Source organism: Pteropus medius, unplaced genomic scaffold (assembly GCF_902729225.1).
Source record: "Pteropus medius unplaced genomic scaffold, Ma_sr-lr_union100, whole genome shotgun sequence".
In the NCBI taxonomy this organism is placed as follows: Eukaryota; Metazoa; Chordata; class Mammalia; order Chiroptera; family Pteropodidae; genus Pteropus; species Pteropus medius.
Window position 1 is genome coordinate 25,644,036 of NW_024342467.1, and position 24,800 is coordinate 25,668,835.

At 56.9% G+C, this 24,800-nt stretch overlaps 1 protein-coding gene across 11 annotated transcripts in view; it reads right to left on the reverse strand.

Moving 5' to 3' along the window:
* Nucleotides 1–8,738: 8,738 nt before the first annotated feature.
* IKZF1 (IKAROS family zinc finger 1) overlaps nt 8,739–24,800 on the reverse strand; it is an 84,200-nt gene continuing 68,138 nt past the window's right edge. For 9 of the 11 annotated variants that reach the window (XM_039862841.1, XM_039862842.1, XM_039862839.1 and 6 more), the window contains 3 exons: nt 24,557–24,682; nt 20,567–20,701; nt 9,831–13,164 (listed from right to left, as the gene is read on the reverse strand). In XM_039862841.1, coding sequence (XP_039718775.1) covers nt 12,455–13,164; nt 20,567–20,701; nt 24,557–24,682 — 971 coding nt within the window. In that variant the 3' untranslated portion in view covers nt 9,831–12,454. Of the gene's footprint in view, nt 13,165–20,566; nt 20,702–24,556; nt 24,683–24,800 lie in introns of all 11 variants that reach the window. The other 2 variants (XM_039862844.1, XM_039862834.1) reach the window with 1 other exon arrangement.

A 24,800-nucleotide genomic window follows, 5' to 3' on the forward strand; every position in this document is an offset into this window, starting at 1 on the left:
GGGCACTGCCCTGTTCTAGGCACCGTGCTGGACAGCGGGGTGCCGGGGAGCAAGGGGGCATGGGGGTCTCATCAGCACCCCCCCAGCAGAGCCCCCTGAGACGGTGGAAAATGTCCTATCTGTGAACGGCAGCCACAGCCCCACGCGGCTTACTGAGCACGTGGCATGTGGCTGCTGCAGACGGACGGACTTTTCTATTTTACGTCATTTTATGAGTTTGCGTTTACACCTCGTTAGGCTCGCGGTGGCTGCATGTGACAGGGTGGCTCGTGTAGAACCTCTACTTGGGGGATGGGCCTGAGTAGGTTCCGGCATCTCCACGCTACAGGCGTGGAAAGGGTGCGGTTCCTGCAAGCAGGCAAGAAGCCGGGGGGCCCTTCGCCTCCCAGCTGCTCCGGCTTTCACCCCTAAATGGGAGGGCGGTGCACCCAGAAGTCGGCAGGGGCCGTCGCCCTCAGGGGGCTGCTGTGTTCCTTTCTAGTTGCTGTGCACACAGCAGGGTCATTGGGACTCTGAGCTGCCCTCTCCCCACGGTGTGGGGAGACAGCTGGCCCCACCCCCACGCCCAACCAGGGGACCACAGGCGAGGTCCGTGACTCGCTAAGCCTCTGTCACATTGTCTTTTTAAGGTAGGAGGTAAGGACACGTTTGCCCCAGGATTGCTGCCCACGGTCTCCTCTGTTCTTGTGTGTCTGGCCCACAGAAACACTCGTTCAGTGACCGTGTGTCCGTGTCCGCTGGGAGGGACGCAGTGGCCAACCACACAGGGACGAGGCCTTCGCCAGGAAGCCTGGCCCTGGGACACAGTGCCCGTTTGGAATCACAGCCCTGGACGTGCTGGAGCAGGCTGCTCCCAGGCCTTGGGCACGGGCAGCGTGGAAGCCCTCCCACCACGCCCGCTATCTGGGCGAAGACGTGTCCAGGTCACCGGAACTGCTGCTATGCCCTAGAATGCTTGGCCATGTGGCCGACAGTGGCTTCGTAAACGTATCTGTAAGACGTGGAGTTTGTCACCCACAGGTGCGGTGCGGATTTTGTGTCATATAAAGCAGGGTCTGTTGAGGACCTTCCTTCTGAACTTCACTGTATCCAAGAAGGTGGACTGGGCGCCTTGGGCTGTGTCTCTCATTGACACTTGGCCACGACTTTGAAAACAATCACTACGTAGCAACGAGTTCAGGACGGCTGAGCCGTTTCCCCTGGGCCATTCCTCCTGGGCCGTTCTTTCCACCTAGCTTGCCGATTTTCCTTCCGACTCACCCGTGTCCCTCAGCATTTCATTCCAGCACCAGAAGCCGGGCGCCCAGCTTGGAAGGGAACTTTCAGATTTCTTTACTGTGTTTTCTTCCCCCGCAAAGTTATTATTCTCTCCACGCCCCGCCCCCGACATGTCGTGTTATAAGTGAGTCTCACCACCCAAGTGTGACAATTTTGAGGGTTCTTCCCCCAATTCCAAAGGACTTATTCTAAACCCCAAAGCTGGACATTGCCAAATATAAATATGAGCGACGGCTGACGGCATTCAGTCCCAGGGAACTATTTGGAAAACAAAGATAACTACTAGCTTAACTGATGTCTCTTTTCTTCTACATTAAAAATAACAGTTTATTAAGCTATTCTATTATCCCGATATTGCCATAGGCTTCCATTGCGTTGCTGTAAATCGTGTGACCCTGGGTATCTGGGATCCGCGAACATCGCGTGACTTTGGGGAAGTGATGCGTCTTGTCTGAGCCTTGGGGTGCGTATCTGTCCACGTTTCATTGTCGGGTCCCAACGATGAAACCTGTGAGGGTGACGAGAGTGTGTACCTAAGGCTCCTAGCTCCGTGCCTGCACTCGACGCCGGCTTGCTTTGTTCCTTCCAAGTCCCCAGGCCTTGCACAGCTCGTCCAGTGGCACTGCCATCGGGGCCTGGGCCCGGAAGGCACAAGGGACTGGCGGGCTGCTGCCCGTGTGTCCACAGCTCCTCAGGACCTGACCCTGCTGTCACCCAGGCCTGCGTCGGGTCCGAAACACCGGCGTCCAGCAGCGTGTAGGACGCGGAAGGCGACAGGCTCTTTTCCCCTGCCGCATGGGGATGGGATTCTGGGCCGCGGTTTCAGCTCTGAAGCCCCCGCTCCCCCGCCAGCTCCACTTCCGGGCGGCGGGCTACAGCTCACGCGAAGGCCCTTCTGTGTCACCAGAGCTAAGCGGCCCCACGGGCGCGGCCTGCGGTGCGGGCTGCGGGCCAGGGGCCTGTGTCCGTGCCCGGTGTCCCCCCTGGGACTGCAAACCCAGCAAGTCCCCATGCCCAGTCTGCGTCTTCATCCGCGTCCCAGCGTGGGGACAACATGAGAACCACACGGGGCTGGAGGCCGCAGCCCGGACCTCGGTACAGAGTGGACAGCCGGGCGCTTGTCCTGGTCCCGGAACGGGACAGGCTGGCGCTCCCCACGCCCCGAGCCGCTGCCCTCCCAGAGAGACGCACACGTGGCCGTGACAGGACCGTGCGGTGGGGACTTAGAGCTTTGCACCCACCACTGGGAGGCTGGTTAGGGGACTGCAGTCCGTCCCCCCTGCATCCACCTGCCACGGCGTGCAGGGCCACGTAGAGTGCAGGGCGAGGTGCAGGGCCACGTGGCGTTTCCATTTGGTCTCATTGTCCTTCCTGTGTGATGCATAAAGGGCTTTGGGAAACGTGGCTCGAGGGCGACTCTCTGTGACCTTGAAAAAGTCACTGTGTTTCCCTGGCTTAGTTTCACTACCTGAAATGGATGCTCACACCCACCCCCCGCCCTTCCTCCGAAGGGCCCGAGCTGTCACTTGTCGGCCTGGCAGCTCCAGGCCCAGGCCTAGGGGAGCTCCTTGTCACCCCTTCCCAGGCCCTGGGAGTGTGGGTGCCCAGCCCCTCCGGCCCCCATGGTCCCCCCGCCCGCCCACAGGGACACTGGCGTCTGGCCCAGCAGCTCAGCTTTGCTCAGCACCGTGTCACGCGTCCCTGTGCTCTTGCTGTCCCTCTGCCTCGAGGTTCTGCCACTGTCCCCCACCCAAATAACTCCCGTCTTTCCGTTCGGCCGCGGCCCTGCTGCCTCTCGCCCGTTCCCAGTGGTGCCTCCAACAGTGGCAGAGGCTCGTCTGCTTCTCCCTGGGTCCTGCCAGCTTGGCCCGTGGACCGCGATGCTCAGCGGTCAGGTGCACACACGTGGTGCACCTTCGTAGCGTAAGTGGCTTCTCGTAGGCCCCACGCGTCTGGTCTTGTTTGCGGGCACACTCGGAGCAGCTCTGCGTTCTGACTGGCGCGCGCAGACCGCGAGGTTCACAGCGAGTCTCGCCGCGTCCGGACTGACCTCCGCCCCGCCTGTCGCTTTCCCGTTTGCTGCCCTTGTCCGCGTTTCTTTGCGGCATCTCTGCCTCCTCTGGTTTTAGCTGCTGATGTCCTGCCGGTCTCCACCTCTCCCCTCTCTGCCTCAGTCTCTCAAGATCAGGCGGGGGCGAGCGATGTCGCATGGCACCCGCCGACCTGCCCTCTCCACCCCAGCAGCTCCCCCAGGACGGCTCGGCCTGCCCCCTGGAGGGGACCCCCTGAGAGGGCTCTCCTGCAGCACCCCGGGAGCCGGGGGCCTGTCTCTGCGGAGAATGACACTGGCCCTGAAGCCAGGGAAAGACGGGAGGAGATTCAGAAAGAAGAGTCACGGGTCCAGCTCATCACAGAGGTCGGGAGAGGACCTCGGGGGGCCCCACAGCAGGGGCGGAGGGTCCATCCTCCACCCCACACCGCGTTCCGGGGCTGCAGGGCCCCAGCTCCAGGCTTTGCTGTTGGAGGTTTGAGGATGACTGAGGAAGGCGTGCTGCCCTCACGGCCGGTGGCGGAGGCGCACGCTCAGCGCACAGCCCGGTGGCAGAGGCGCATGGCCGGTGGCAGAGGCGCACGCTCAGCGCACGGCATCGGGAGAGCCTCGCACAGACTTAAAGGCTCAGAAACACAGCGACCTGGTCCTGAGAAACTCCAAAACTTAGGAAGAGTGCGTTCAGCCTCGCCGCATGACAGGTCAGCAGCCGGCATGCTCGGGGACATCCCAAGACCCGCGAGCCCCACGGTGTGCGGGTCCCTGGGAGCCAGGCCTGACCTGAAGGCTGAGGCGGCTGGAGAGATCACTCCGGCTCGCGCCAGGTCTTGACTCTGCCGCTGCCATTCAGGGGTCTGTGGACTTAAGCCCCAGACCAGGCTCCCTGACGCCTCGGGGTCACGGCGTCCCCATGCTCATAAGCACGCCCATTTCATTTTCCTCTCAGCGGGCATACACACTCAGCTCTTCCCTCTGGGATGGCGAAACCAGTTTGAGGCTGCAGGGCTGGGATCTGGGCGTGGGCCGGGGGCGCGGGGCGGATCCTGGAGGCAGCGCCCAGAGGCAGGGGGCGCCGAAAGGGGAATGGAGGGCCTGAAACCGCAGGCGTCCCTGCCCGGGGCTGGGCCCGCCCTCGCCCACAGGAAGCGGGACGGCCGGTGGCGATGAGGAAGCGGCCACAGGTGCTGCAGGAGGTGGCGCTGCCCAGAGGCCACAGCCAGCAAGCCTTTGGACAGCTGGGAGCCCACCGCGGGGCCCTGGAGCGAGCTGTGGGGGGGGGGGGCACCAGCAGGGAGGGTTCTGCTCCACGCGACCGGGTGCGACAGGAACGAGCTGGGGAGAGGACCCCTGGGAGTGTGACCGTGAGGCCCACGGACGTGGCAGAGCAGAGAGAGGCCTGGGGCTGACTCATGAGGGAGAAACAACATCTCTGGACGGTTCGCACAGCCGACGTCACACAGCGCCGGGCTGACAACACATGGGAAAGAGGAAGTGAGATTCGTTAGCTGCGCCCAGGTCCACGCAGTGCACTGCAGGGGACGGCTCGGTACCAAATTATCCTTAGTATGCAAATTTCCTCCTCAAGCGGCTGGTTCCCGTTGTGCACAGCGACCCTGGTGGGTGCATCTGCTTCCCGTCCTGGGACTCACCGGGTGGCCACAGCCCATCTGCTTGGCGGGGGCTGGGGGGGCTGCACCCTGGGGAGGGACCCGCGGGGCTGGCTCCTTGAGCAGGGAGGGGACGAACAGCTGGCTCCCCTAGGACACCCCGCCCCAGACAGCAGCAGCCACAGGGGACAGAGCCTAGGGATGTCGCCTCATTTCTGTCCGTGGCCTGGCCCGAGTACAAAAAGCAAGGGACTTCACGGCGAGGTTTCCACCTTCCTCGCCAGGAAAAGATGGCCCAGAACTTGGCACTTGTGAAGCCTCAGGGGCAGGCTGGGGTCTGGGCCCCGTGGCGCTCTGACTGTTCATGGCCTCCGTTCGGCAGAGAGAAGCGCTGGGGTGCTGGGCTCTGGGACGGCCACCTTCCCTCCAGGGCTCTTCTACCCGGTCTCCCCTCCGTCCTCCCTGCCCTCAGGCACTGTCCTGTATCTGTCACAGCCTCCCGTAGTCACTGACTGTCAGATCTCCAACCGCTCTGGAAAGCTGGCCCGTGCTCCGCAGCCCCTCTTCACGCTGCCCCCGTCTCCCCCCTCCGGCTCAGGGCCGCCTCCTCCCTCCTTCCTGTGCACTGTCTTTGTCCCTTCAGGCTGCCGTGACACAGCCCCAGAGGCCAGGCGGCTTATAAACAACGGGCATTTACTTCGCACGGTCTGGGAGCTGGACGTCTACAATCGGGGCCAGGTGAGGCCCTTCCGGGCACCGACGTCTGGCCACGTCCTCACACGGTGGGGGCGCGGGGCTCCGGGAGTCTGTTTCACAAGGACACTAAGGCCATTCCCACTCGTCCCACCGTGGGGGCCCCACCCTCATGACCTGCTCAGCCTAAAGCCCACCTCCTGCATCGCCGTGGGGGCGGGATCTGCAGTTACGAATCTGGGGCGCGCAGGCATGGTCGGGCACTCTCTGTCCCCGCGGGGCTCCAGGAACCGTCTTGACACCAAGGACCCGGCAGTGCTTTAGGGAAACGAAGCCCCAGAGGCTACAGACCGGCGCCCCCGCTGCTCCCCTCTGTCGGCCTGCACCCCAGCCTCCTGCCCGTCCGCCATGCCTCCGCAGCTCTCAGGATGTCTCTCTCTCTCTCTCTCTCCTCTCTCTCTCTCTCTCTCTCTCTCGCCCCGGCGGCCCCCCATGGCCTGTCGGTCACCATCGCTCCCCTGGCCCCAGGAACTGGCATGCTCCCTCGTGCCCGCCCGGGGTCGGCGTGGGTTCCAGCCCCTCTCCCATCTGGCGGAGCAGGGCCTCAGCCTTCTCAGGGGTCCCTGCATCCAGGGCGAGGGCTGGCGAGCCCACTGTGCTCCCCCCTGAAGCTGTGTCCTCTCACTTGGTTTTAGGGGAACACAGCCAGTGTTCTGGTTCCCACCCCGGTTCTCTCGTGCATATCGGGGTTGTTTTCAACTCAAGGGGGGAGAGAGAGACCCTGTTAACTTTTCCTCCTTCCCCAGAAAAAGGGGGTCGGGCCGGAGAAGAGGGTCAGGGCCGTGCTGCCTGGAGGAGCCGGGCTGGGCCCGGCCGGGGCAGCGGGTCCCACACGGGCGCGTAGCCCCCTGCAGACCTCCAGCTCCAGACCATCAGGCGCGGGGCTCTGGAAGGTGCATTTTTAATGCCCACCCAGGTGGTTCTGAGCTGCATGTGAGAGCTGGATCCTGGGGGCTCACAGGACACACTGGGGCTCCGGGCAGCCCGGAGCTGGGGGCTGAGACTGTGGGTCGGTGGTGCCGGGGGCCAACGGGAGGTGGGAGGCTGGGCCGAGAGGCATGACGGTTACTCTAAGAGCCGAGGGAACCCGCGTGCCCCTCGCTAGAGGCGAGAGGGCCAGGCTACTTGGGCACAGGACGGTAAGACAGACATGCGCAGGCGCTGGCAGCCCGGCTCCACTCTGCACGGCCGCTGAGCCTCGGCAGCCGCCCTGAATCTAGTGACAGAGCCAGGCCAGGGGGCTCAGCACGACGCCGTGGGCTTGGGAGGGCCACGCATCCCTGCACCGGTGGCCTGAGGACGCCCCGAATCCCCCGCTCAGGTCCTGGAGTCCCCTCCCATGCCCAGCCCTGTGTCTGGGGTTGACAGGGCAGACCAAAACCTGGACTTGGGAAATGGCTGGAAGGACTCTGTCCCTGGGGGATCCCCACGCCCCCCGTGACAGCGGGAGGGGCACATGGCCTCCACGACGGCGCGGTGATGGGAAACGAGATCAGAGTCTCCGGTCTCTGGTCTCTGGGCTCCCAGTTCTGACCTCTAGTTCCCCAAATTTCACACTCACGTTTGCAACATAGTGCGGCTTTGAAATTCCCAGCTTTTGTCAGGAGCAGAGGGGATGAAACCCACACGGGACGCCCCAGTGGGACCTCGGAGACGGGTGGTGGGGCCTCCGGTCCTGCTGCGGGTGTGTGGGGGACAGCGTCAGGCCAGCAGCCCTCTCTGGGCCCTGCGCCAGCCGCCGGCTGCATCCCGCCTGCCACGTCCTGCCTGGACTCCGGGGCTGTCCTGGGCCCACAAGGCTGGCCGTTCCTGACTCCTCCCTCGGCCAGGTGTGCAGGTGGACTGCTCCGGTCCGCGCCACCACCCCGAGGAGGCGCCCCTCCAGTCCGCCCTCCCCCCGCAATTGTGTGGTGGCCACCCATTTGGGCACAGGGAGTGGCTGCGCCCCAAGTCACTAAGTTTGCAGGGAACCAGAGGAAGGTAAATGGACACCGCGGTCCGAAGCGCCAGGAGGCCGTGCTGAGAATAATCATTCTCAGGACGACGTCGAGTAAAAGGCGGTGAGAACCAGGGAATGAAGTCTGTCATTCGCTGGAGGCTCCTGCCGTGAGATCAACGCTCACCCTCGCCCAGCGGCCATGTCCCCGGCCGTGTCCCCAGCCGCATCCCGGCTCCAGGACGAGCTGCAGGTGGTCGGTCGTGAGCCGGGAGGCCGGGAAGTGACCAGTGTGAGCAACGCTGCTCGCCGTTTCTTCAACACACACTTATCAAGCTTCACCAGGAGTCAAGAGCAAAGACGGGCTCAGACACCGTCCTGTCGCCACCAAACCCCACCCCTCGGAGTCACTTTCCCCCTTAGCTTGAGCCCAGGTTGTTTCTAAATAAGTATAGAGATGCTTTATTCTTTGGACCTGGTCACCAAGAAGTGACAGGGTGTAGCTATAACACGGTGGCCCCGATTTGTAAACGGGTGTGTCGTCACACCTGTCTCTGTGCGTGATGGGTCCTTTCGGAGAGGCAGCCTCAGGAGATGCACTCTGGCCGGCGACGGCTCTGACAGCCCCTTGGGAACTGACACCAGGGTCTGATGTGGGGCAGATGGCCTGATGACCTTATTAAAGCTTCACCTCACTGGGACCGAATGTCGTGCCCTATAGTCTTGGTCACCTCATTTAGCAGATCTGAACCCGCGTGACGCCTGGCTATGTCTCTCAGAGGGACAGACGACTTGCACTCACATCTGCAGTCACATGTGTCTGCGGCAGAGCCCTGCCTGAAACATGCAGCTTTGCAGCTGAGGGTCGTGACGACGGGTGGCCACCGCGGCCAGCCACTGACCTCCGGGCCCTCGGCCGTGGGCCTGCCACTGCGGCAGTCTGCGGCGAGCCGGGCAGAGCACTCGCTGCCCACGACCTCCCCCACCCTCGGCCCGCACCGCTGGGGCAGGCGATCGAGGGCCCCGCCTCTGCCTCCGAGGGCGTCCGTGGGGCAGCGCAGCCCTGTAGCGCCCTCTCTCAACCCAGGCGGACTTCGCAAGAGGGGCAGAGATCGTATTCTTGCATTTATTAGTTCTATGACTACAGAAGAAGCATCTCGAAATGTGTACAAAAGGCTGCTCTGTTCCTCCAGGACACACCCCCTTGTCCGTAGCTAAATAGAAAGATGTTATCATCACAGAGGCGGGCTGGGAACCAACTGCGTTTCCTCATTTACAATCCTGTACACGTATTCGCCGGGATGGTAGCTGAAGATCTATGGCTGCATCGGATACAAACAAATCGGACGTACCATCGCCACACACGACATTGTAAAAAAGTGTATTAGAAAGTATTGGAAACAATATTGCATATTGATATCTGGTGACATGCGCTCTCAGTGAACGCCACGGCACCAACAGCTTATGTGCTTCTTTTGTGATGCCTGTACATCTTAAATAAGTCTGATTTTGGTTCATTTTACAGTTAAAAAATAGAGCATCGCACTGAAAGAGAGCTGCCCGGATTTTACGGAGGGCTGACCCTTCATTATTGCTGGGACTTAAGAAGTGAAGGGCAGAGGAAGATCTGCTTCGCGGTCTGTCTATCCACGTCCGTTTTGTTTGCCTTTTGTTTTGGCAAGAAGATGACACTATAAGAGTCATAATGTAATTTTTTTTTTTAAAAAGCAAAAATAGGAAAAAGCCCAAACTGACACCTCCGTAGCAGGTAGCTCTTTCTGAATGAAAAGTCTAAGATTTCGTTCCACAGTCGATTCTACATTGGAAGTGGGTCGTGCTGGTATCTGAAGCGACCGGTGCTGGCATCCGCCCTTTGGTGACAAAGCAATGAAAACGCAATTTTTTTTAGTGACCCTTCCACTAGGACGAGCCCATGCTCTAAGATACACGTTACAGAGGGACCCAGGTCAGGAGCAGGTGGCCAGGCTTCTATGGGCTTCTATGACAGGGGAAGGGCAGGAAGGATAAATGGAGAATCCTCATCATAATCAACAGATCGACCCACTACCCGGACCCTCCTTCCTGTGATATTTATTTTAAACACGATGAGAGTGTCCGACCCCAAGCGCACTTGAGTATGCAGCGGTCCCCAAAACACACTCACACCATCCAACAGCACGACAAACCACAGAACAAAAAGGTGGAAGGGCATGCAAAATCCTACTTTAACCAGCTGGGAGAAAAACGTTAACAGCTTTCGGTACAGAATGTGGCCACCTTGCAAACATAATTTAATTACTTGTTGACATTATAAGAAACCTTATTTAAATACAATGTTCCAAAGAAAAATGCCGTTACAATATAAAACCACAACAAAAGGTGTGTAAACAGACAGTTACATTTGGCTATAAAAGGCAGTGAGAGGGAGCGGGAAGCGTTCTAGAAAAAAAAGTCCTACAGCCTCTATTTACAGTTCTGGGGCTGGGCTCTGTTTGAAGCTGCTGGGAAAAGTCAGTCCCGCCAACCCACCGCCTTTGTGGGCTGGGCGGAAAAGCACGGGGCCGGTGACACGGTGACATGGGCCAGCAAAGCGGACACCTACGACGCCTCTCACCCAGAACACGCCTGTTCGGATGAGGCGTATCTTTCTCTGCAGCTGCCCTTAGAATGAGAGCCGTCGGCAGCCCGACCCTTGTACCCGGCCTTCGGTCACAGCGTCGGTGTGCCACCATCTAAAATACGACAAGCTGTTTCCTTCCACTTTCAAAACGCCATACTGTTCTGCAAGCGAAGACGCCCATGGCTCAGGAACGATGTCTGTGTCGGCTCCATCCTTTCAACAAGGCCCAAGTGCACATGAGAAAGGCATGTTTCTGAAGACCGCAGTGGATAATCCATATAAAATTTAAAATGACTCCAAAGGGACACGAGCCAGGCTCCAGACTGCTGACGTGGATTCTTCCACTGCTTTTATCCTCGGAAGGCTTCTCAGACCTTTGGCTGGTTTAGAATTCACTTAGAGCAGTGTTTCTCAAGTGGGGGTGATCTGCCCCCGCCAGGGGACGTGTGGCGATGAGCAGAGAGATTTTTAGTTGTCAGCTGACAGTGCTACGGGCATCTATTGGGTAGTGACCGGGGGTGCTGTTAAGTGTCCTACAAAGCACGGGACAGCCCACAGCAAAGAAGAGCCAGCCCCAAATGTCCACAGCACTGGCCCCGCGGGCCCTGGATTCAGAGTAACTGGGGACATGCCTCTGTGCAGCTTCTCCTCTGGGTCGTCATGTTCGTTGTCTTGGCTCGGTCTTGGCGAAGACAAACACTAACACTGTGACCGTTTTGAGACTGCACACTCTTCCTGCCTAACTGGCTGAGATGGCCGTCCCTAACGACAGGGCCAACCTGGCCATGTGGCCCTTCCTGGTTGGGAATGGAATCCCCAAACGCCTCATGAGGCGTCAGGGAGCCGTCACGGTCTCAGCTCGGCGGGAAGGGGCCCACGTGCAGCGCCGCCTGCACGCTTCCCGACTGACCTGTGCGCTGGCCAGGTGAGGCCCCTGACCATTACGTCGCCAGCAGGAAGGGGCGCGGGACGCGGGCCACGCCTCCGAGCCACGCGCGGGCCTCTCCACTCACGTGTGGGTCTGTCCTGAGGGGGGCGGTTTCCGACAGTCAGGAAGTCGAGTTTCAAACAGGTCGGTTCTGTTAGCAACGCCTGCTGGGCTGTGCCTGTCATCTTTCCTTGACCTGAAAATAGTCGTTCTGGATCCATTTTTTATCGATTTTAAAACAAGAATAATATACAGTGAGACTAAAGGAAGACAGAACACGCTAGTAAATGGACATTTAACACGTCCCGCTGACATGAGGTCTCGGATGGGCCTTCTCTGAGACAATGGGCTTCTGCGGGCAGGGGGAACCCGCTGGGAGGTGAGCGCGGAACTGGGCCAACCAAGGGTTGGTTTCTGAGGAACTTCACTGGAGACAGTCAAAGGGATGAAGGTCCAAATCTCAGGACTGGTGTTAACATGTAGTGACAGACTTTGGGGACCATTAAAGGCACAGGGATGAAAAAGCAGAGAACCGTGGTCTTGGGGTACGGCCACAGGATGCCGAGCTCAATGCACCTGCCGACAAGCCCCGGAAGGCTCGGCAGTCATCCGGGCGATGTCCAGACGTTCGGAAATTGAGAAGGCGTCTCAGAGGCCCGCCCACCCCTTCCTGCCACCTTTGCCCAGGCTGCAGTCACAACTGTCCCCAATAACTTACTTTCCTGTGCAGAATATGACTTAGAACCATACCTTAGAATGAAACTGGGACTTCCGGCCCGCAGATGCCTGCAGCGTCCCGGCCCTGCTGGGTAGGGGGCACCTACCAGGTGTGTTCACCTGCAGCGCTCGCCACGCGGCCACACCTGGAGCACTGGCTGCTTCAGCGCTTCCGGCCCGGAGAGCGCGCCCAGCGTGTGCCTCCCACGCTGGCACCGGAGCCGGCCCAGTCCTCCCGGGTTTTACAAAATGCTCGCGGAAGATGGTGACTCGTTTGGCATTGGGGGGTGCTAGGGACACAGGCGAGGGGATCTCAGCAGAGCAGTCAGTTGCCCAACAGCAGTCTGGGGGCTCCCGATGGGACCCTGCATCTAACAGTACAAATCTTGTTTTCAAAAGCAACTCAAACTCCCAGCCAACCAGCTTAAAAACAAAAACGAAAACAAAAAATGAAAAACAGAAAACCACCTGGGAATGGAAGCGCAGCGTCGGGTGGCCGCGCTGCGCCCCCGGCGCCCCCATGCAGGACGGGGGCGGGGCTTCGCTCAGGTGCAGGGGGCGGGGCTTAGCTCAGGTGCAGGTGGTGCTCCCCGCGCGTGATGTGGGACGAGAACTCGTAGCGGTCCTGGCTGTGGTAGCCACACATGTTGCACTCGAAGGGGTCCCGGAAGCCGTGGCAGCCCATGTGGATGGTGTACATGACGTGGTCCAGGTAGAGCACCCTGCAGTGTTCGCACTTGTACACCTTGACGGGCTCGCCGCTCGTGCCCACCACGCGGAAGGCGTCCTGCGAGCTGTCGGACGCGGCGCGCAGCACGTCGTAGGCCGGCAGCTCCTCCTTGATGGACAGGCCGTTGCGCGGGTGCGGCGTGATGTGGTTGGTCAGGTAGATGAGGCCGCCCCGATGCTCCTCGGTGTTGCTCTCGGTGTCCGTGGAGTCCTGGCAGCTGTTGCTCGGCGAAGCCTCCCTCTCGGAGGACACGGACTTGGCCTTGGACAGCAGCAGCAGGTTCTCCACGGCGCTGTCCTGCGCGGCGTGGTTGGGCCGGGCCGGGCCCTCGCCGTGGGGCTTGTGCAGCTGGTACATGGGGTTGATGGCCGGCACCACCTCGGAGCCCCCGGGCGGCGTCTGCACCAGGGGGCGCAGCGACTCGGCCCCCAGGTAGCTGATGGCGTTGTTGATGGCTTGGTCCATCACGTGTGTCTGCATCATCTCGGTCTCCTTCTCGTAGTTGGAGCTGCTGTCATAGGACATGTCCGACAGGCACTTGTCCCCTGTGGGAAGCAGGTGACAATCAGTGAGGCCTGGATTACCCCTGGGCAGCAAGAGATGCAATGTTTGCCAAGGGGGGCACCTTAAACCTGTGGGTGGGGAGCGGGACACAGACAAGCACCAGGGACACCTCCGACGCAAGGGAGGTTGAGCCCGCTCTGCCCGTGGGCTCCTAGCGCAGGGCCCGCCTGAGACGGCACTTAAAGAAATTCGGTTGGACAAATGAGTAAACGGATAGGTGAGCCGAGATGGTGCATGTGAACATACACGGCACAGGTTCCAGTGGACTAGCGGATACTCGCGTCCTTACTGTGGTGGTATAAGCAGACGTTGTTATACTTGAGATTAATATTTCAATGATGTATTTTCAACATGGTGTTCTAAGCAATTTATAATTTGTCATAATTAGATTTAATTAAAATACACGATTCCATGATCAGCCACGATAATGCCCAATGTATTTATTTAAAATGATATTACACGATATGTCCTCCTTACAGGTCTATTCCAGAATAAAACTTCATCAAAATATGTGCTATTGTATAAGCTGTATAATAAAGTGACAGCATTCTTGTCCATAACACAAAGCTGACTGGGCTGTGACAGGTGACAGGAAGGAGAAGCCCCAGGCTTCACAGCCCCTCGCCACACCCTCCCGCCCCTCAAGTCCCTTCCTGTCCCTTGCTAGTGACACTGGAACCCTGCGCCCCCAGGACATGTGCTGGAAAGTTGGGAGCAAACCAAGCGAGCTCCAGGGGACAAGGTGTTCACTTGCTCTTTCAAAAAATGACCGAGTGTGAAGGACGCCCTGGGACCCTTGCCGAGGCCTCCTTGGGGAGCGGCCCTCGCCCGTAGCTACCCACGGTCTGACCCCACCGTGTGCAGCTCTGTGCCCAGGAAAGCTGGCATCCGGGGCTAGCTTTGGCTTCTTGTGATTAGCTTTAGAGTAAACATTTTCGCAAAGAAATAAAAGGCATTTCTGTGACAAGCCACCTTCTCAGTAGGGAACGATGGCTTCGTGAGCAAAGTCAGTAATGAGCATTGGCACGCATCGTCAGGACTACTGATTTTCTTTCTTTTGAGGGCGGTTAATAAATCAAAGCGCGTGAGGCCATCCAGGGACGCGTCTGACATAGTTACATTTTACCCCTCATTCTGTTCCTTTTCTCATCTCAACACATCTTCATTGAGTGTCTACCATGGACCAGACAGTGGGGACAGAGAGGGGAGTGAGTAAAAATGGTCCCCGGCCTTAGCAGCATGCAGCGAACTGGGGGACAGGCATTAGGGCAGGATCACACGAACAGTGAGTGCGTCCCAGCCTGGGAAGCCCTGTGACGACGAAGGCTTGCTAGGACAGAGACACAGGCTTCAGACGGAAGGTGAGTCGGCAGGCCAGTGGGGTTTGCGTCCCATACTGGGACAGCGAGAGGAAACAGGAGAAGGAGGCTGCAGCTTTGTCGGGACTGCTGGAGGCACTGGGCGTAGAGGCCCAGCTGCGGGGCGGGCAGGGGACAGTGGGGTCTGTGGGCAGGGGCTAGACCACGGTGATGCTTTACCCAAAGGAAAACGGAAGCCACTGAAGGGCGTGAAGGAAGGGGGTCCCTTCTCGTCACCAAGGGAAGAACAGACTGGGGAGGGACAGAGGTGAGGGGATTATCTGCAGGCTGTCCCACAGTCCAGGATGGCCGACGGTGGCGGTGAGGGTGGTGGCAGCCCAGAGTCCCCTCCCCGGCGCCGACACCTGACATCAAAGCCTTCTGCGAGTCCTCAGCAACAGAGGGATAAACGAGCCCGCAGTTTGCAGACTTCTTAATCATCCCATTTTAAAAACATGTCTGCGACGTTGATAATGGCCCGGGATTATACCCCAACATACTACGAAGTATCCTTAGTAATGGACACTTATCTTGCTTTGTAATGGCTACTTATCATAGACCGGCCTGGCCACTATCCCTTTTAATCTACTGTTGGTCTGTGCGGCACATGCTTGATGAAGAAACGATGTGATTCTCGGATTACAGAAAGAAAATTTGTCAGCGGCCAGCCACACCCTCTGCAGACACACCGGAAATGGTGCTTTCCCACCTAATCGCCCTGTTTCTCCCAGAGTCATGGTTCTTTGGTTTCCCAAGCAACCACCGAGATCTGTTGTTTGTGAGGCTTGGTATCAACAACGAAAGGATGTGGGGGCAGGGAACCCATATATTTCAGTTTACCGTGGTGTACTGAAACAACCCACAGAATTTCTCTTTCTTAATACTCTACAGAGTGAGAAAAATAGATGCTCACAAAATTCACTTTGACAATCCACTAGAGAAAGGAGCATATTCTAATGAAATACGTATTTTAAAAAGTCAAAGATCAAGGAAAGACATTTCTTGCATGAGCTATATGGCAAAGCTTGGCTGCTGATCTCACTTCCAAAAACCTTAAGTATGAATCAACACAAACCCCAGAATTTACCCTAATACCCTTACAGCTGTAGAGAATTAACTGTAGAGAATTAACTGACCAAACAAGCAGTCGAAACCTCTGCTAGCTAGAACCAGGTGACACTGGACAAGTGCATGGGGAGGTTAGTTCTCTTGGCAGGAGTGAAGTCCTCCATGCTCTACACTGAGGGGAGCCTGGCCCCAAGTCCCAGCATGTACCCTGGGGATGGGAAGCACTCCCCCGCAGGTGCAATGACAACTGGTTTAGGGCATTTAAGCCACTCTCAGCACGAGGGGAGCTTGCCGAGAGAATGTCTTTTAACAAAGACTGCATTCTGTCTCGCCTGACTCCGCCACCCCACCCTTGGCATTCTTTCAAGATTTAGAAAAGTCGAGAGCTCTCACAGGGAAAAAAAAAAAGTCTCAGATACAGTGGGAAAACGTTGCAATGTCAATCAAGATATATCAGCCCGAGTAGAACAAGCAAGATGAAAAGCGATGTCATAGTTACCATGAAAATATTTTGTGGTGATACCAGGGGAGAGAGGAAGTAAAGCACAGACCCCTGAGCCTATCCTAGGAGAGAAGCCTGATTCGAAGAAGACAGGAAATGTCTCATAATTGCTTCGTGACATGGACTCCATAAAAAAAAAATACAGAAAGACAAAATGCTAAAACAACAGAACGAGAGGAAAAAGGAGATTGCAGATTTCAGGGGGAAAAGATTGAAAAAGTATTATTACAGAATTAACACGTGGATTAGGAACAGCAAATAATAGAACAGAAACAACTAAAAATGGAATCACTGACATACAGGAAAAGCACAAGGTAATAAGTGAATAAATGGAAAAAGCAAAAAAAAAAAAAAAAACTTGAAATGCTAACAGATATGGAAGACAAATTATCCAACATAAGGACAACTGGTATCCCTCAACAGGAATCACAAAAAGTGGAGCAAAGATGCATTTACAAAGAAGAGAATTTCCCAGAAATGGGGGCGGGGGGAGCGGGAGAAAGGGAATTCCCAGATTAAAATGGCAGGAAAGTTTTATTCAGAATGCAGAACACCAAGACACATCCCAGTGAGGCTATTTAAGGTTCAAGAAAGAACTCTTCAGGGAGAACGTGAAAATCTTACCATCGGTCACCATGGCAAGATCGAAAAAGTTCTCTGGGAGAATAAAAGAGAGACCCAACACTGCACCTATGTCAAGATGCTCTCCAAACAGAAAGACAGCCTCGGACAGAAAACAATCCACAGAACCTGCTCCAAGAAAAAGCTGCTTTACTGTAACGTCCAATCAATTAAGAGATGCCTCAAAATAAACAGAGATTGTGACACCTGAAACAAATATAATGCTGAATGTCAACTACAATTGAAAAATCTAAAAAAAAAAAAAATTCAAAATAGAGAAAGCAGAAAAAGGACTGTATTGGAGCCCTGAATCAATTTAAACGTAGCGTCAATGATACATAGCTCAACTATTACGAGAATTCTGATTACAGAATAGAATGTGAAATTATGAAGCTGGACAATGTAAAGATAATAACACAGCTGAGCATTGAGAAGTGAGATAATGTTCTTATTTTTCAAAACAACGAGTCAGTAGATACTGCTTAAATTGATATAAATGGATTAAAAATTATTTAAAGGTCTTCATGTTTTCATAATCTATTTTTAATCTTAGAAAAAGCCTTGGAAAAATAGTATCTTCCTGTGAGAAAACATTTATCTGGAGATGAGCCAGCCCTCCCACTTGGTTTGGTCCTCGCTTGCCTCTTAAATCTGAGACATGGAGACATGTGATGCTTTCACGGAAATGGCATCCACAATGTGGTAGAGAGTCCCCACGGCATTTATTTCACACCTGTATCAATCCGCCTACTCATCATCCCCTCAGCGCACATACTTATGCATAGGAATAAAAAGGTATTTAGAATGAATCTCAGCTACTCTTCATATTGGTAATTTCTGGATGCTGGGTTTCGTGGTGATTTTAAAACATTCATCTTTGCGTTAAAATTTTTTATATTAATCATCTGTCATTTTAAGAATACAATAGGGTGGGTTTTTTTTCCCCCTTAAAAAAGAAAAAGATGAGGTGATTATAATGGGTAGCAGAGATATTGATCATTGTTATTTTCCTCTTCAGTTTCCTCTTCTGTACTTAAAAATTGTCTTTGCCAGCATCACCAGACTAAAAACGACGATTAGCTTTGCTCTTCAATATCGCTCCCTTTCTCATGAAGTCCGTTGCCCTAGTGACCTGTGTCTGCTTATCTCAGAGGATGAGGCCTCTGATGACATATAATGGTGAGGAATGCTGCTGGCAAAATAAACACTGATTTACACTCGTGACAAAGTTTAATTAACAAATGTTAACCACAGATGACACACCCATCAGGCAAAAATATAGGCCATGCTGAGCAATGATCAGCATGAAAATACTATCGGCTCATGTTTTCGAGGTGCCTGGCCCTGTTGATGGCACTGCCACACCCATCACACTGGGAGGAGGCAGGCCGCCGGCATCGCACCCACGTCACGGACGGGGACAGCGATGTGCTCAAGGCCACCAGACAGTCATAGCTGGAGCCGGCCCCTGTCCCCAGGTGTTCTCCAGTGCACACCTCCTGAGCCGGCGCGCGAGGTACGAGCTCATTCCCACTCACTCTTCCTGGGTCTACGGAAAGGACACACCTGACACCCAGGGAGAGGTAAGAGGGACCTTAGAGGCCCATCCCTGATCAGAGGGTGACAAACCGACCCGTGAGGAGCGGCAGCCTGAAACCACCTCAGAGTGGGGCGAGGGCACTTGGGGGCAACGAGGGCCGTTAGCTGAGAAATCAGTCGCCACCCGCCGGGCCCTCGGGGGACACCCGGCAGGGCACGGGGCCCCTGCGGGCCACGCCTTTCCCTTGCCTCTCCTACCGGGCGCCTTTTCCACCTCACCTTTGCCTGAGCGAAGCGTTGCTTGTTTCCCTTAACATCTGCACCGCAAAACAACACCTAAGTTGTGGTCTCAGCCGAGGTGGCTCTGGCAGGGTTTCACAGACGGCCTCATTCGGTTTGAAGTCCCCAAAGCGATCACAGGTGGCCCGTGCTCACTGACAAAGCCCTTGGTGGCCGCCCGCCCCTGACCTGATGGAGGACGTCGTCCTCCGCTTCCCAAGGCCAGTGGCCGTGAGCGGTCCTTGGACACCTGCTGGCTGGTGTTCGTTCTGTCTCCCTGGTCACTCGCCCCTGGCGCCCTCGCTACACCCCGAGTGGCCCTCAGCCCAGGGTGACGAGTCCCCGTCACCAACAGCCCCTGCTGTGCTCAGGACCACACTCGCCAGGCCTTGGAAGCGGAGGCCTCACATTCTCAGCCCCGAGAGTGACTCCAGCCGGCCGTTTGCAAAAACGCCTTCACCCTCCCCCCAACCCTGGCGACCCCGGCCTGCGATGAACCTCTGCCAAAGCCTGATCACGTGCAGGAGGCAGGCCGGGGCCCCTGGAGCGTGGCCTCTCCTCTGCCCTGCCCGCTCCTGCCGGCCCGTCTGTCCTGCAGGATGGCAGGCACCCCCAGAAAATCCCGCTTTCCACCCAGCCTCTCTCCCAACGCACACTTCCCAGGCGCCCATGCGCCATCTCTGCCGGGAAGTCTTTTCCCAGAGGTGCCCCTCGCCCCCATCGCTTCTGCAAATGGCCGGCCCTGCTGGAGCTGCCGGGACTCGTGGACTCCGTCGCCCGGTCCCCACCGGGGCCCTGTGCCCTTCCCTCACAGCCTCCCCCCTCCACGGACGCTTCCTTCCATGCCCTTGTCCAGTCGGCCTTGGTACCCATGGTCTCCACTGTCCAGGATGCTCGCTCTGCCCACTGAACGAAGGACACCTCCCCACCTTGGCCTTCGAGGGCCGCCACCCTGCGGCCAGAGCTCACTGGGACGATGTTTTCACTGCTTCCTGAGGACACCTGAGGTAGCCTCGATCACGCCCACTCCGGCCCCACAACCACCGTCCCCCTTGTGTTTAGCTGTCTGCTTACGACGCCCTCCCTCTTCCCCCTGCGGACAAAGCGCAGAGTCCCTGTTCCTCCCTCGGGGCCACTGTCAACTTCGGGAGCTTCGACCGGCCCTCCCCCCGGACGCGGCCCTCCCCGCACGGTCCTGTTCCTCCATCGTCACCCCTGCGATAAAGTTGACCTGAACACTGAGCGCTGTGACATGCTCTCACGTCCTCGGCGTTAATTCACGTTCACGAAATGCCGTGAGATGCGTAAAGAATAAAACTAAGCCTCAGAGAGGTCGTGGGACGTCCCCGAGGTGCGACGCTGGCTCTGCACTGACACCGCAGGGGGGTCCCGGGCCCCGTGCATTTCCACGCACACACTGTCTAGGCGTCACTGCCTGTGCGCAGTGTCTCGCCCGGTGACAGCTTCTGGTGCATTTGTCTGCCACCCACAGGACCACAGCTCCCGGCGGAAAGGGCCGCCTCCCTGCCTCAGCCCTCGAAGCTCCCGGCACAGGTGGAGATTCGCCTGTGAGAAGAGCAGTGGCAGCCGTGTCCTGCCTTGCGGGGCCTTCTCCTGGGCCAGCTGCTGCACGACTCTGCCATAGTGTGGAACGGGCTCTGTGAGCATCTGAAGCTCAGGGGGGCTGCTCGGGCAGGGGGTGTCCAGGCTGTGAGGTGAGCCCCCCGCCCAGCGAGGCCCGCGCCCTCCACCCTGTGCACGCGACATGAAGCGTCCACAGGCGGATCTCCCCGACACTGCAAGGTCACCTCTGGAAAACTACTGGGAACAAATCTGTCATTTCTAAGAGGCCTGGGGGGAAAATTCCAAGATATCTAAGAAACGTTAACCTTGGCAATTGCTGCTTTTTAAAAAATGAGATACTTTTCCCTCTTCCTACCCCGAGTTACCACCTGAGTCTAAAACACCCGATAGTCGTTTATTTTTTTTAAGAAACAGCAAACGTTTAACTCTTACCAACAAATTTCTGAGGCATAGAGCTCTTACGTTTGGCGACGTTACTTGCTAGTCTGTCCAGCACGAGGGAGCGCTCACTCCCCGTCTTGCACAAGTCTTCTGCCATTTCGCTGAGATTAGTTTCTTCTTTAATGACTAAGGTCAAAGACAGAGAGGCCAGTTTAGAAAGGATTACAGCGAAGGGATTCGCGCCCCGCGTGAACCTGACGTTTGTTGAGCGCCCACGAAAGCCACGCCCTTAGTGAGATTGTTTCTCGGCTCGTCAGCAACCCCGCCAGGCAGACCGAGCCTGGCCAGAGACACCCGCGGAAGACACCTGCTAAACGCACAGAAACCCCCAGACCCCAGGAGCAAGCGCCGCCACGGTCACCAGGAGGTGGACTGTGATTAAGTAATTGTGTCCCTTCGACGAGTCCTCTTTTCAAATGCTCCCAAATTCCCTAACTCAGTCGGCCTGACATCACCTGAGAAAGAACTGTCGCGCTAGAACGCGTAAGGGGCCGACCGCACCCACGCACGGGGACCCGAGAAGCGGAAGAGCCGTGGCCGCTGAAGGTGCTGCGGCGTGACACGGGGAGCGGACCCAGAGCTCCGGAGCCCGCACCCAGCAAACGCCGGCCGGCCGTGGAGGCAGCCGTCGGCGCAGGGAGTATTTCAAGCCTGTCTTGACTTTTCTTACGTCGTCTCTTTCTTTCCACCACTGAAGAGCCAACTTTGTATCCTGCACGGTCTCACCTGTATTCCAGTGTTTGTGTTCGGATTTTTGGTAACATAACTTCTACCTCCCTGCGATTTATCCTAACGTATAAAGAGCTGAAAAAGTAAATTGATTATCTTCCAAATAGATAAGCAGTTCCTCCAACACTGTCTCTGGATGCCCACTAAACCCCCCGCCACATGCTTCCTCCTGCCTCAGGTGTGGCAGGCGGACTTGTCCCAGGGTCTTTGCGAAGCGTGTCCTTCCTACGACGGCCTTGTCTGCTTACTGTCCAAGGCGTCGCGCACTGCGGCTGCCTTAAACACGGCACCAGCCATTACTCTTCATTCAGAAGATGCCAGTTCCCTCTTTGTTTTTCCAAGATGCCTCACGACATCTGGTGACCAAACCCCGGGGAGATTCACAGACCAGTTTTGGGTGACACCGCGCCTGGATCCGGGGACACGTGTGAGGCTGCAGCCCCGTCCGCGGCCTTCCGCACGGTGCTTCCTGCCTCGGGGCAGCTCGATAGCTCTCTTCGCTGCGTACGGCACGTTGCCAGTGAGGGCATTTCCGATTATTTTGTCTTCCTTGATTCACTTTATTTCCCATCGCTTATTATCGCTGGTATATGTAATTTTTAACATTAGAAATGCGTGTTTCACATTAAAAGGGCAAACGTGATACTGACTTATATGAGGGATGCACGTAAAACCCGTAAAGTTCAGTCTCGCTGGTCGTACTTTGGACCGACGGAGCTAACACGCTTCCTTTACGGGTCCCCCTTGTCCGCTGAGCAGGGCCCCAGGCCGGCCCGGGGTGGTGGGGGTGGGGGGTGTGCAGCACCTAGGTGCCAGCCCTCGATGGTCACAGGGGGCGACGGCTCAGCCCACAGCTCCTGGCTGCTCTGCTCTCGGACACGTTTCACTCTAAGACCTCGTGCAATTTGTGCACATGAGGCTCACGAGAAAGGTGCTTTCCGTGAAGACATGAGGGAATTACAACAGATGACAAAAGGCCTCTTACTAAATGGTACTGTGAGTCATAAACATCGATCTCGTCTACACCCTCCACGCTAGGCCTCGTTTGTACCTAATCCGCAAGAACAGCCTGACCTGGGGGCGGCCGGGAGAAGGGAGGGCCTGGTGGGCGTCCATCTGGGCCTGGCGGGCTGGTCTCGGGGGCGGGAAGGACACGAGATTGGACAGGCTCAGTCGCCCCGGCACAGCAAAGCCAAGTGACCAAGTGACAAAGACACGCCGCCCCCGCCTGCTGCCCACCCTTCGAATCCCAGGTGTCGTCTTGGAGGACGTTCGTCAAAGTGTTTTACAGATTCCCAAGTCCCTGCGGCCGGCTCACGAGAAGGCTCCTCGCCTCCTGAGACAGGAACGCAGAGACGCGTGGCTGTGGAGCTCCAAGTCATTCGATCTCTGACGGGGATAGATTAACATCTGGGACTGAATCGATGCTGACCACCGGGTAACATTTAACACACACATATTATTAGTCTAATATTCAATGCACATATAGGTGACGTATGAGCTCGTCGACGTTGACAGCCAGCAGAAGAGAATCGAGAGTCAGGTGTCGACACTTGGGTGGCCTAAACTTGTCCGTTCGGATGAGTGCGTGACGCACACCTGCGTCCCCTGCCGTCACGTCCATCCCTCCTCCACCGGTTGGCCAGGTAGGAATTATCCCTCCTAAGAGACGAGCTCGGGGTCACGTTCAAACAGAGATGCAGAACTGGAGCTGGGAGCCGGGTCTGGGTGACGGGCAGGCCGCTGGTGCCCAGGGAGCAGCCTCGGCCACCAAGACTTCACGGCTTCCTCCTTCCCCGAGCGGGCCCTGCGGGAGGCCGGACACTCCGCCTCTCGTGTGTTTTGTCTTCCAGTTTGAAAGGGGGACCCGAGGGCTGTGCTCGCAGGGCGAGGCACTGCAGGTGACAAGTCCTCAAGTTTTTGTTGAGTGGACAAACGGCCGGTTAAACATGTATCGGGAATACTCACTTCTGCGATCCATTAATTCGCTTTTTTTTTTTTTGCAGAAAAATACATTCTGTGCGTGCCCATCTTTTATTTTAAGGGAGCATGAATCACCGTCTCATCCCTTAGTCTCCCACCTCGCGACCTGGCCACCCCGAGAACTGCTGCCTTACTATTATTAACGATCATTCCTAACATCCGGTTTTCCCTCCTGCACTGGCCGGCAACCCCGTTCCAGTCCAGAACCGGACCTCAGAATAGAAGGGCAGAGAAACGACCCTTCGTGGACAGGGCCAGGGGGCAGACACCGGCGGGGAGCCGGCTGGGACGGAGCACGTGTCGGGACCGCGGCCTCTCGCCGCCCAGACGGTCAGGACGTCCTCTGACCGTCCCCGATCTGCTCGCATCTGCCGTGAGCTACCTGAGTGCACCTGGGCGCACGTGGGCCGCGGACGCGTCACTCAACGACGGTCACGCCCCTAAGCTTTATGTTCATTTCACCACGATAAAAAAAACATATGACAATTGTAAAAGTTTAAAATTTAAAAGGAAATCCGATGGTTTCCAGGCGGAGCTCCTTTAGGAGCCGTCCACTGACGCCACAAAGCTGAGGGAGGCTTCGTAAACTCTCAGCTTTGACTTAAGCCCCCCAGTTTATGAGGGGTTCCCAGGGATCCTAACAGAGCAGAGTTAGCATCAGCTGGTCTGCTCTCGAGAGACTACAGTCTGATAAAGTCAGGGACGTGCCTTCCACATGCCTCGCTGGGCATCATCTCTACGTTGTTCTGCCGCGGAGTCTCGGATCGGGGTGCGTGGCCGCCTGGAGTGGCGACGCCCCACAAAGCAGCCGAGCGCGTGAGAAGGCCCCGCCCTGGCACCCTGTGACAGCTCCTTGTGACAGCGCCACGCTGCCAACTGCCAGCCCTTTCTGTCAAACTTGCTTTCTCGAGTGAAAATACAGCCTGGCAGCGCTCGTCCGATCAACTTCACCATCAAATTGTCTTTCACACGAGATCTCACGCCCTGATTTGGTCACTGAACAGAGAAGCCATCAACCCTCCAGGTTAAAAAAGCCGAAACAGAAACGAAAACAAAAGGAAAAACCGAAACCAAAGGCTCCCATCTCGCTGCGTCCCCAGATCGCAGGAGGGAAGGTTTCTGAGGTCGCACTCTTGGGTGACACGACAGCTTGGGCACAGTGCGCTCCTAACGGGACGTGCGGCTTCCGTGGCCAAAACCTCCCTGGGCCCCGGTGTGGAGGGCCTGGGTGCGGGCCTAGGTGCCAGGCCTGGCGCTGGCAGCACTTACCTGGGTACAGGGTGCCCGGAAGGCCCATGCTTTGCAGGTAGTTGTGACAACGCTCTTTGTGTTCCTCTAGAGAACTCCGCTGTTTATAGCTCCGGCCACAATATCCGCATTTGTGAGGCTTCCCAACTGCAGAAAACACAATCGAGATCGAGTTTAGGGCCCCAGTTAGCGCCGGCCTCACGATGTGGGGGAAACGCTCGCAAGACAGTCGCGCCCACGACGCCGAAAACGCCACCCCCGAGAG